At 41.6% G+C, this 12,986-nt stretch overlaps 1 protein-coding gene across 1 annotated transcript in view; it reads left to right on the top strand.

The window, feature by feature from the left end:
- LTV1 (LTV1 ribosome biogenesis factor) overlaps positions 1–12,986 on the top strand; it is a 388,845-nt gene that overhangs the window by 238,720 nt on the left and 137,139 nt on the right. The window contains exons 7-8 of the mRNA XM_044060085.1: positions 5,336–5,463; positions 5,565–5,704. Of these exons, the coding sequence (XP_043916020.1) occupies positions 5,336–5,463; positions 5,565–5,704 (268 nt within the window). The remainder of the gene's footprint in view (positions 1–5,335; positions 5,464–5,564; positions 5,705–12,986) is intronic.

The following is a 12,986-nucleotide window of genomic DNA, read 5'->3' as shown; positions in this document are numbered from 1 at the left end:
GGGTTTATTTAGTAGATGCTCTTCTGTTGACTTACATTTCTGACAGTCATTCTCTAATCTCTGGTAGTTTATTTATGTCCTGGTAATTCACTCCTCTGTTTGGCAATTTATTTCTAAGGTCAGCAAGGTTTCTCAGTGGCTATTTTGTTTTTCATGGCTAGTGGTGTTATCTGACTTTTTAGGGTGGATAGTAAGCATTGTAGATTCATCAGTAAATGGTAAGTGCTTAAATGAAATTTGTCCCATAGGTTGACATACTTTTATGTTTTTCATCTGGGGAAGAGCATTTTGGAGATCATTTTAAGTTATGAGCATCATTTAGCAGTAATACAGTTGAAAACAAGCAAAACACATGTCTTTAGCAAAGTCTCTAAAGAGAATGTTTAGGTTGTCTCTGGTCACGCTTTGACTTAAATGTTACCTTGAGGTTGAACCCTTTGGGGATGGTAACTGAGGCCAATCCATACAAGTATAGTAGGTTGCCACTGTGTATCTTCAAGTTTGAACTTGTTCCCTGGAAGTTGAAAGGGAAACACAAGGACAAGTAAAGAGATAGAAACCTGTGTAGTGAATGTCTTCTCCATCCCCTGGACAGAGATTGATATGTATTCCTTATTTCCCTTTCCCCTCATCCAAAGGTCCTGCAAAAGGCAAAACAATAAAAGCAAAATGTATTCTTATAGCAGCCTTTTGGCTAGGTTAGCTCTGGTATCCACAGCTAGTTTACTTGAGGAAAGAGAAACAGAAACCACTTCAGCTTTCAGAGTTCTGCACTCTCTTTGCACATGAGAATAAGTCAGTGTTGCAAAAAAGCTTTGGGACCCTCAAAGTGCCAGCATAGATCCTCTCAGCTTGATATCTTTTAGGGACCATAGAGACCTGTTCTCCTACAAGGATCTTGACATCATGCAGGAGGCCATGATGACTTATACCAGGAAATACTGGTTTCCAGAGGGAAAAAACTTGGTTTTTAGCACTTTTTGCTTCCCTGCATCATTCTACATCCTTCCACCCACTGCTTTTCATCCATTGCCAGGTCTACCAACTTCTCCTTTGCCCCCCCCCCCCCACCAGACTTGCTCCAATGCAGTTGGGGCCAGCATGGATCCTAATAGTGTTCTGGGTGTTTAGCCATGTCAATTCATCTGAGATTAATTTTTTTTGTGTGTGTGTTTTTTTTTTTTTTTTTATACTTTAGATGGCCTACCTTTATAACCCCCCCCCATGTGGCATCTAGGTTTGCATCCAAGGGATGGTTATGCAGTGGAGAAGTGTAACGTATCATCCCACTTCAGCTCCAGCTCAGCCGTATCCACCACTATTGCCGGTCTTTGAACACCTCCATCATCATAACATCCCCAGCCTCCACCAGGGATCATCATAGGGGATGCCCACAAAATCTGACTCTCCCGGGGTCAAAGTGTACCCCCAGCAGTGCAAGGTTTCACTGCCTTTCACACCAGTAGCTGCACAGCCAATGGTTAACTGTGGAGGCGTGTCAATATGCATCATTAAACACAACTCTAGGATGGTCAAATAGGTTGACGTGCTGGAGTTCCTCCATGTGCAGATCACAGTAGACAGAATCCCGTACCATATCCTAGCCAGGTGTAGGTCACCCTCCATGTCCAAAGAAGCTCATAGTGTGTATTTATACCTGCTGGGCGTGCTTACCATCCAGCCTAATGTCAGACTTTTATTACCCATCAGTAGACTAGGAATCCTACATAGCCTCAAGTTGACAGGTACATAGATTCCTGGACTTCATAAATACACCCTTGACCAAATAATAAATACACCCACTAGAGACTACAACACACTGGACCTTGTGCTCACAAATATGGGAGAAAATGCTGCAGCACCCCCTCCCCAAGCGTCATTCTCCCTGGTAAGGTCCAGCCATAAAGCTGTCGCCTTAGAGATCAAAATCAACTGTGTAAGCTTATTAAAGCCAGTATGAGGAAATATTCCAAGGCAGATTACCTTTTATTAAGTGATGGTTTGTCAAACTTGAGTGCCCCTTCAAACCCTGTGAGTACAGCAGGCTATGCTGAATTGCTTTCAGAAAATCTGTGCACCATGTCAGTGTCTGCATAGAGGCTGATGTACCTACCAAAAGTAAGCCCAAGCAAAACTAGCCTAGGAAGCAAACTGCCCTGGTGGCATCCCCAATTTTAAAAGGATATACAACAAAAAGAAAACAATTATTCCAAAAATTAGGAAGGTTAATTCCCATAGGGGTAAAAACTCCCATCAAACTAAACGGGCAATTAAGAGGGCTAATTAGGCCAAGCAAAGCCATTCAGGAGGCTAAGATAGACTCCTAAAGAGAAAGATAACCATAAAGTGCTATGTCAGAAACCTCAGGAGCAGCACACAGCAATGTGCTACACTAGTGGTTCAATGGTGGCACATTTAGCAAGTGTGGTGATATAGAGAACATGTTTGTTTCAACATAACCCCTCCATTCTTAACAAGAAAGCATGTACTGGCTGCGCTCGCTAAAACCAAGAGCATGGCCTCAGTGCTCCCTGATAGCATCCCAAGATTCCTCCTGAGCAGTCTAAAGGATAATTTCCCTGTATCCCTGGTGTCATTATTTAACGTTAGTCTTAAAACGGGTCTTATGCCACATGAATGGAGAACTGAGATGTTTATTCCCCTTCATAATGGAGGACCTTCAACAGATCCTGGAAACTACAGACCCATTAGATTGACAAGTCTTATTTGCAAAGTCATGATAGTTGTCAACAAGGACATAAGACCTCCAGACACTGGACCATCCCAGTTTGGCTGTGTCAAAGGAAGGAGTGCTTACTGAATCTGGTGGACTTCTTTGAAAAGGTTACTAAGACAACGGATGAGAGAAAACTGTGAATACAGCCTACATACATCTGGTTAAAGCATTTTATACAGTATCCCACTCATGCATTGTCAACTCACTTATGGAACTAGGTATAAGCCAATTTATAAAATGCTGGATAGCTAGTTGGCTCACTGGTAGTACCTAGGAAGTTAGAATAAGTGAGGCCACCCCCACAAAGAGGCCAGTCATCAGTGGAGTCTCCCAGGGGTCTGTGCTGGGCCGACTCTTCTTTTGGCATCTACTTTTTGGATTTGGATGTTAAAGGCCTCTGGCTAACAAGTTTGTAGATGATCGCAAACTAGGAGCAGTCCTTGAATCCCACCAAGATGAAACACCTTTCAGAAAGGTCTAACACAGACAAATGCTTTGTGTCAAAGCCATGGCTTAAAATCCAACACCAAGACATACACTGTAGTATCTTTTGGGAAGCTGGCCACCTCTAGTAACTGTGTCATCAATAAATACCCCTAAAAGTTGAATCATTAGTCCAGGATCTGGGAATTCATATAGATAGTAGCATAGCATTCGACTAACATGTCCAGGGTGGTAAGAAAATACTTCAGTGTTGCTCAACTTACAAGCAAGCACATAGCATCTAGGTCTAGAGATGTCATCATATCACTGTGCTTTGTTTTCATCAGACCCATCATAGAGTACAATGACCCCTTCAGAATGGACCTGACCACACACATGCAGCAACTGGAATATCCACAAAGGTTCTTTACAAGTGATACAGGGAGTAAACACAATATTTTAGGCTGATTGTCTCAAAACCTTGTCTCTTTGCTTCGTGTCATACAAACTTCTGAGATGTGATTTTTTTGCTTGGTATACCAAGGTATCCCTGGAACCTTAAGATTAAAAATATCGAGATTTTGCCTGCTATATAGCTAGGCCATGTTGGAGAGAAAGATGGGTTTCTCAGAGAATTTCCATTCTCTGGAATAGGCTCCCCATCCTTGTGAAGTACAGTTCTGCGTTATCCCTATTTAAATGCAACTTGGACCAGTGGATGGTAATTGGAAATTCACCCCTGGTCTGGTGCCTGCGTGTCTGATGGACAGAGGCAGTCAGTAAATCAGTCTCCTTATAAATCAAATTTGTGGTTCACATTTGGGTTGCATGGTTACAGTCCTAAGGGCCCTAGTGAAACTTGTCCACCCACTTCACAGTAATCCACAGTAAAACAGCTCTTGAAAGGGGTCTTGCACCTCAGTACCACCCAACCAATGGAAGCCTGTGCCTTGTCCGTAATACATTAAACTATGATCCCTTCATACCCAGCATATCTGTAGTCCACAGGTTCTTTTTATAGAAAGTCCTATTTCTCTCGGCCATTACTTCAGCAAGAGGATGTTTAAGCTATAAGTCCTTATGTGTAAAGAGCCCTAAACATTGATTCTAAAAGTCATTATTAGCCTTGAACTACATCTTGTGCATAAGGAGGTGCCAGAGCTGGCACTGAATCAGACCCTTTAATTGTATGGTTTCTGTCCCCAAACATTATACCAAGAGAGGGGAGATTGCTATATCTGTTAGATGTGTACAGGTGGCTAATACACTATTCAGAAAGGATGAATAATTCCAGACAGTCTGATCAGCTTTTAGTGACTTGTCAGCCAAACAGTGCAAGCCTTTATTCAAATAAGCACTCTTAAAAGTAGCTGGTAGATTGCATTATGTTTTGGTACATCTACAGGCAAGTAACTTTGGGAGACAAAGATCAGAGCTCTCTTTTCTAGGGGAATTTCTACAACAGTAATCTTTTTTAGAAATGTTTCTGTTCAGAGTATCTACAAGGCAGCCAGATTGCCTACCATCCACACATTTTCCAAGCATTAAAAAGAGGGCATTCAGTCCAGGAACAGGACAGCCTTTACCACTATAGTCTTGCAGCGTACATTGCAGGGCTTTGACCTCCTTACACCAGTTATTCTTCTAACATTTAAAATAGTTAGCAATTAAATGTTTGTGCCATTAGAACCTCTTGGGGTCATCGGGGAACTCCAGATCTCTGACCCTGTTCCTTACTCAAGTAAGTGAACTGAATTTCTCAGGTACTTTAAGGCTTTTCAGACTGAGAGCCAGAGGCATCATTTACCCCTGTCATAGATACATACATATTCTTAGCTTGTCTTCCCTTTTTGCCAGTGGGACATCCAGAGTGGATGGCTGATTAAGAGGAATTAGCTGTACTGTTTAGAAGTCCAAAGTCTCTAAGTCAGACTGGAAAGGTGGGTGTCTGGGGCTAATTCGTATAGATAATGGATAATACTGCAGCAGAGATCCTTCTGTTTAAACCTGTATAGTTGTGGTACGTGTACTGTGGATAACAGTAAGTTATTTGCTTTAAAGTGATGATGTTACTTCGTATATAGTCAGTAGTACTCCTGTAAGAAAATAAATGTTTATGTGGTATGTTTGATGGAGTGTGTCACTTCATTGACAACTGTCATTTATTCATTTCAGTTCTATGAACAGTTTGATGAAGATGAAATTGGAGCTCTTGATAATGCAGAGTTGGAAGGGTATATTGCCACAGATAGCACACGACTTCAGTATGTTATACAAGACTTCTACAGTCAGAAAGCTAAAGAGTAAGTCTTTCATTCCTGTAGTTACAGAAATTATTTCTGTCACAAATTTCTGAGCTTTTGTATTGGCAAACTGTATTTCTCTTTCTGTTTTGCTCTGCAAGGTGCAAAAAACTTGATGACCTGTGCTCTGAAGAAGAATCCCATGTAAATAAGGATGATGAAGAGTGCAGCCAAGAGGAAGACTTGGAAAATGTAGTTGTTAAGGAGCCCAAAGAAAAATGGGATTGTGAATCTATTCTTAGTAAGTCTCTTTGAATGCCTAGTATTTAGTGTGCTAGTGTGAAACAACTTTCTGATTGATATAAAAATGTAATTTGCTCAGACATGAAATACTGTGCAAGCAGTAATACTCTAGGACAGGGGTGTCCAACCTTTTCAGTTGCAAGGGCCGTATTGAGTCAACAGAAATGTTCTGGGGGCAAACGGCAAGTGAGGACCAAAGAAAAAAAAAAAAGGTCTCTCACATAAACTGAAGAGCAAAAAAAAAGGGGGGGGGGTCTCTAACGACACGGCAAAAGACCACAGGTATATGCGGACTAATACAAAGTCGAAAAACAATTGAACATTCAAAGTCAATAAAAGAAAATTGCAGCTCACATACAGATAAAATACTATGACTTCCTGTGTAACTTTATTAAACAGTTGTTAAATACCAAATTTCTCAACCTAGCTAACGGATGTTTTCCCCATAAATTAATTTTAATGATTGTCAGATAACAACATTCTCTGACTAGATAAATAATTACTTGTTAACAGTATGAATTAAAAAGAGACCCCCAAAAATATGCGTACTTTCTGAGTTCTTTTCCTTTCCCTATCCTCATTAATCTGTTTTCATAAAGCCCCACATCTTGGCCAATCCTGTGCCATGCTTTTTTTTCAGTTTTTACATACTATAACTATAACAAAATTCAACAGCACTGCTTTTCTTGCAGTGTCTTGTCTGTTCTTCCAAACATGGTAGTATGGAAGGTAAAACCTAGGAGCCAAAATTTTGTATCCGAAGCAACAGAAGAAATTGCCCTTTTACCACGATTACTGCATCCATGGTTTGACTCAAACAATATCTACTTAAAACTAAATTGCAGAAAACAGACAAGACGTACTTGCTGACAATCAAACAGTGCCCCATAGTGCAAAATGGTAGGAAAAATAGGATGACTCTGGTATATTATCTTGTATTTTTCTGCATGGAAAATAAGATGCCACACATCTGGCAAGTCCTCTGACACTGACTGCCAAGTTTATTTTCATTTTGCTATCACGTCTTTTTATTAAGGTGGGTTTGTAAACAAAGTGCATAGCACATCAATACCTAGTAGAGACACTGATCATTGTGGCATAAGCGACACTGCAGTGAGTTTTTAAGGGATGGGGATGGCCCTTTTCTGTCATTTCTCTGTTTCTTTAACTTTAAGGGCTGTGTTATGTCCACTTCGATAATTTTGCTAGGGTAGATCTTCTCTAAAATGTTACTTTACAAACATACCACACACAAGTACATTTTCTCTGCATCCTTATTCAGCACACACCTATATATATGCTGGAATACTTGTTGGGACAGTGTGGGTGAAGTGTTTATGATGTGTGCAGCACTTCATTGGAGGGAGGCCCTGCTTTCTCTTTCTGCATTTTTGCAAGGACTTTGCATGCTTGTGTTTTTAATAGGCTAACTCAAATTCCATAATCTTTCATCACTCACAGTATCTTTTTCTTCTGCTTTATAAGTAGGCATCACAGCAATACACACTAGAATAGGCAGGACCCTTCCCGTAGTTCACTGATCTTATGATATAAATGAGTTTGCAGTGGGAGGCTGGTCACTAATGCCTTTTCCTTCTTTACATACAAGAACTATCCATGTTAACTGCTTGTGACTATCAGTCTGTTTTCATAGAAAAGGAATTAAATTATTTCTGAAAAGATCACATTCATGGCTCAGACAAAGGCAAATCTTTTTTTGTGTGGCTTGCTTTTTCCTGTCTGTTTTCTGTCCTCAAAAAGCAGGAAATATGCTGCTTAAGAAAATTTGACCACAGATATGCAGCATTATAAATCAGAAACTTTATGGTGCATGAATTGCATAACTGCATCAAATCATGCAGTAAAAAGGATAATTTAAACTTGAGACCCTGGCTGCAGCTCAGACAAATATTTGCTTAGTTACCGAGGCCAACTTTCAATGCAGTGACAGTGCTCTTTCTGTACTACAGTTTAACTAGTTTAGTTAATGCTTATCATGCCTTTGTAAAATATTACATATAGATTACAATATATGCCTTCACCTGTATGTGATCACAATAGTAATTATAGCATGTGAATTAAGCAACAAAGTTGAAAGGTATCTAGCCGGTATTGTGGTCACATACAGGTGAAGGCAAAACGATGTCTAATTATGGCCTAACAGACTAACGATGGCAAACTAATGATGGCTAACAGACGCACACAATCATACACAATCGCACACTCTTCTACTTTCATGCACACACACACTTTACTTTCAATGCATACACTCACTCACTCGCACTTACCTATTACTGCAGTTAGGTGCTGTCCCTTATAAATCCAACGATGGCAAATCCGTACCACATACAACTCTCTCAGTACTAAGACACACACATGTTGCTTCTTCGGCGTGAAATAACAGCGGCGGGAACACAGGCAAAAAAACCAAAGCGCTAAGGGTGCTTTAGCGCATGCGGACACCAACATTTGTCACGGGCGCGAAAAGCAAATGGAAAAAAGTGCTTAAGCGCATGCGCACACCAACATTTGTCACGGGCGCGAAAAACAAATGGAAAAAAAAGTGTTTAAGGCTAAACTCGCGCATGCAAGGTCGCGGGCCGCACAGAAGAGCTCTAAGGGCCGCAGGTTAGACACTCCTGCTCTAGGAAATGTAGATAAGTGAAAGATGTACTATCAGAGATTAAAATGAAATGGTGCCAGTAGCTCTCTCTTGCCTTTGACTGTCTTAACTATATATGGTTTCATCTCTGGGTATTTTATTGTGCTTAAAAAAGGAGACTTCAGATTTTTAAAGTTAAAAAAAATGAAACAGAATGTCTATTTTGTAATTCATTCTCTGATGCCCACTTTGTCCTGGCTAGCATTGTGTGAACATTAGAGCTGTCCAACAAGACAGCAGGCTTGAGGCATGGAATCAGTTCTGGCTGTATACACGTGTGCGTACTCAGACACCCCTACTAACAATGTAGAGAATCACCATTTCAAATCACAAAATGTCTTTGGGGATGTATGAGAAAACCAGTGCTCCAAATGAAGTCCTTCAGGGATACTGGAATGACTTGCAGACTTGCAAACTCTGAATAGGACATCCCCCAACCAGGATATGAACCACTGAAACAACTGCTGGCAAACCAGCTATGCTAACCACTGCACTCTTGCATTCAAAAACAGTTTTCTTCTGCCAGTCCAGAAAAAAACAGTTCCTTCCAGTGAGATTGGCATCATTGTGCAAATAGAAAGCTTGAAAGAAAGAGTAATATGCTTGCGGAGGAGGAGCACCCTTGCCATACATTGCCAATTTAATATTTAAATGTAGTTTTTAAATATGTCTGAAATGTATTTGAATGGCTGGGATCTGCTTAGGCCTAAGTAACTTGGCAGCATAGATTTTTTATGGCAGATGAGGACCACACGGTTCTCTAGTCTGTCCACTAATTTATTTATTTTAGATGAGCTGTGCATGGCCTTCTTATCTAACCTTTCCACTTCTAATTCTCAGAAGGATGGGTATTATGATTGCCTCATTTGTTAGTTTTTGAAACCCTGAACTATAACTGCATCCCTTAGAGTATTGGTTTTTAAGTATGAATATGGGCAATATATTCTGAGGTTTTATAGTACTTAACAGTTCTCCAGGCATCAGGGATAAAACCTGTGGATAGGCTGAGGTTGAATAGTTTAAGTAAAAGCTCAGATAGTGCATACTTGGCACCAATGAGAATGCAGCCTGGTTTATTATTTGGTCCAATTATTTTTATCTTTTGACAGGGATTCTAAGACATGTTCCAAGGTGACTACAAGTAAAACTAAATTTTCAGTGATAGTGGGCGCAACAGTGTGGGTAGGTGGGGGATACATTTACTACTCAGTTGATCTGCTAATGTTTGTCTGTATCCTTGGCACTTGAATGTAGGATTGTTATGGAGGTGCTCAGTACATATCCCTGTCTGCTCCATTTTTTTCAGCTTTGACTGCATCCACTTTCACTGGGGGGGGGATTCTTTTGATTTAGGACCTACCCCTTAATTTCTCTTCTGTCACCTATGTTCACCTGTTTTGTCGGAAGGCTACTCTCTTCTGTGGAGCATACCTACACACCCAGATGAATCCTCCTTCCCTCTGCCAGCAACTCAGATGCTCAAACTTCTAATCAAACCCCAGGTCATTTAGACCATATTTGGGCTTATTCCTCTACAACACTGCACTGGCTAAGCTCAGTACATTGTTGAACATTATTTCTTAATTTCCTAACATAACTGAAGAAAGGTTTGTAGTTTCCATTGGTAGCTGTAGGTACTGCAAGTTCATAATCTGCTTTACATTTTCTAATAGTGTTCTTAAGCTCCTTGCTGGCATATTTCAGTACGTTTTTTTGATGGGGTGGATATTTTACAGCTTTTTATTATTTTATTTTGTTATGCAGTTTATTAATGTGGGAGTTTTCCCCAGATAAGGTTATTTATGAATGTACTGGTTTATTTAAGGCAAATGAGTAAAAATGTTTTGTCCAACTGTTTAGATACTGGTAAAAATTGAAAGTGAATGTGGCAGCCCTCTCTGTTGGGTTCATTTGAGAGGATAGTTAGGAATTTTGCGTCTGTCTTCTACAAGTTGAAGTAGGTTTGTCCTGGAGAAGTCCCTAAAGATGGTTTGATTGGTGATGAGGGTGGTACTGTTCAACCTGACAGAGGAAGCAACCAATTTATGGTCACCTGTTACCAGGGATAAGAATATGTATGATGGGTTTCAGTCATAGCTAGATTGTTATGGACTAGGTCAAAGATGTTAGAGCCTCTAGTGGCTAGTTTTGCAATCTGCTGGAGTGCCTTACTATTAAACTCTAAGAAATGTTGAGTATATCCATTTTTTGTGGTATACGTGTGCCAGTCATAGCTTTGGTAAATGAAGCCCACTGGCAAGAAGGTATTCATTGCTATTGAGACAATTTCTGTAATCTGTGGAGGACATAGATGGTGATCTGTAGCCAGGAATGAAGTAAAAGCTGGATTTGTTAAGGGTGATCTCACTCTCCAATTTAAGGTTGTGGGTTATTTTGATGTGAGGCAGTGGTGTTTCTGGCAAATATGCTCCCTTGCATTCACCACTGGCCCAAAGACTTGATAGGTTCTAAACTAGTAGAGAGGAAATGCTCTCATTGTATTGAAACCATGTCTCAGTAACTACACAGATATCAATGTGTTCAAGTTAAAGGAGGTCCTTAAGTTCTGGCATCTTCTGTTTAGACCGCTAGCATTCAGATTTGAGTTTGCTACTTAGGAATGTCCAGTAGGAAGACTCTACCTACAAAATGTACTGTGGGAGCAAAACACCAACACTACTCCTAAGCATACCTCTCAACCTCTTAGTGCAGGAAATCCAGACAAAGGCCGACAAAATGGGGGAGACAAAGGGCCCCAAATAGGGACAGATTTTAAATACTGCTCTTATAAACTTGATGAAAAGTTACTGGAGTAACAGGGTTTGTGTTAACATACATTTTCTGAAGGATGTCCTTCAAGGATGCATCTGCAGTCATAACAAATGGGTTGTCCTGCTTCAGGCAGCCCTTCAGTCGGCCGGATTCCAAAGTCTGGGTCTGGCCTCGGCTGATGTCGCACTTCACCCGACGTCGTAGCTGCTGGGGTATAAAGGCATCAGTCGACGCCATTTTCCTCAGTCTTTCTTGCCGCGCGGTGCCCGAAGCAGAAGCTGTTCGCAAGTGCCGGTCGGTCAGATCCAGAGATTTCAAAGTACCGAAGACTTCTAAAAAGCTAAGTACCCCGTTGGGGACTCTTTCTTGCCTCAGCCGATGTCAGACAAAGTAAATAATTGTTTAACTTGTGGGAAACAAATACCGCATAAGGCTTTCCACTCTTACTGCCTTCCTTGCTTAGGCCCAGACCACGACGTATCAGCTTGTTTAGCCTGTGCTTCCTTCAACCGACGGACTCTTAGACGTCGGTCGGAGTTTGCAGAGTTTTTTGGCTCCACTTTTGCATATAAAATGCCGTCGGAGACTCCGACTACACATTTAGCTAAAAAACGCAAAGAAAAGGACCGACACTCGCGGCCCGCGGTTTCGGCTGAAACCACGGTTAGGCCTACCGCGAGTGTGTCAGTTTCGGCTGAAACCGAGACCTCGGTTCTCCCTTCGGCCGAAAGCATGCCTCCGATAACCGAGGCCACACAGGCCATGGCTGAGTCGGCTACAGAAATTCCTGCTGAAGTAGCAGGCACACAAGAGTTGTCTGACACTATTCCGTTGGACATCTCTACTCCTGCACGTGGGCAGCTTAGACCCCCTGCTTCTATGTCTATCAAGGCCTTTTCCAGGGCTAAAGCAGCCAAACTTTCCAAGGCCTTACCTTCAAAAGCTCCCTCTCACAGGCCTACCTCAAGTTCCCAGATTCTCAGCCTTGCTGAGGACCTTATTTCTCTGATCAGGGGTACCCATCCTCACCCAGACAGGGCCTCACAACACCCTCCTGAAAAGAGGCCTAGAACTGAACCCCCTGAACCTCTGTCCTCTGACTACTCCTCAGATGGTTCAGATTTATCGGACCATCAGGAAGGCCCGTACTCTCCTTATGAGGATTCTGATGCAGAAGACTCCATTCCTTCTGCCTCTCCTCCAGAAGAATTTTCTTTTGGGGAAACCCTACACTCAATGAGGGAACACTTCCAATGGCAGGGTCAGGATTTTTCTGATTCTAGGAAAAGGCTAAGGACCTTTTTACACTTACCACAGCATAGGCCTTTAGCCATTCCACCTGTACTATCAGTTGTTGATGATGCATACAATGATGCCAGTACTGCCCCTGATTCTCTTCCCTCGGCCCCTGCAAAGCCTGACAGATACTACAGGGTCCCGGATTCTCACTACCACTTATATAAGGCTCATGCTGCAGACCCAGAAACCATTTCTCAGGGCCCTAAAGGTGTTGCAGCTGCCTCTGCCAAAAACCCACTACCATCTGAAAGAGAATCTAGAGCTTTAGAGAGATGGGGTAAAAAGGTTTATACATCTGCTACTCTTTCTGCCAGGGCTTTAAACTGTCAATTTCACATGATACAGTACCAGGAATTTTTGTTAGATCAGCTGAATAAAAAGCTGGCCTCTCCTGAACCTTTAGACCGTAAGTCCCTTCAGGATTTGGTACACAACTCTCAGCAGGTCAGTAATCATTTCTTAAAATGTGGCTATGATGCACTGGAGGCTTCATTTAGATCAGCTATGACTGGAGCAGTGATTTGAAGGCATGCCTGGTTAAAAGAAC

The sequence above is a fragment of the Protopterus annectens genome, chromosome 1.part2, assembly GCF_019279795.1.
Source record: "Protopterus annectens isolate FY-2018-M chromosome 1.part2, PAN1.0, whole genome shotgun sequence".
NCBI classification, from domain to species: Eukaryota; Metazoa; Chordata; order Ceratodontiformes; family Protopteridae; genus Protopterus; species Protopterus annectens.
The sequence above is the reverse complement of the archived record's forward strand: the minus strand, read 5'-3'. Positions and strand labels throughout refer to the sequence as shown.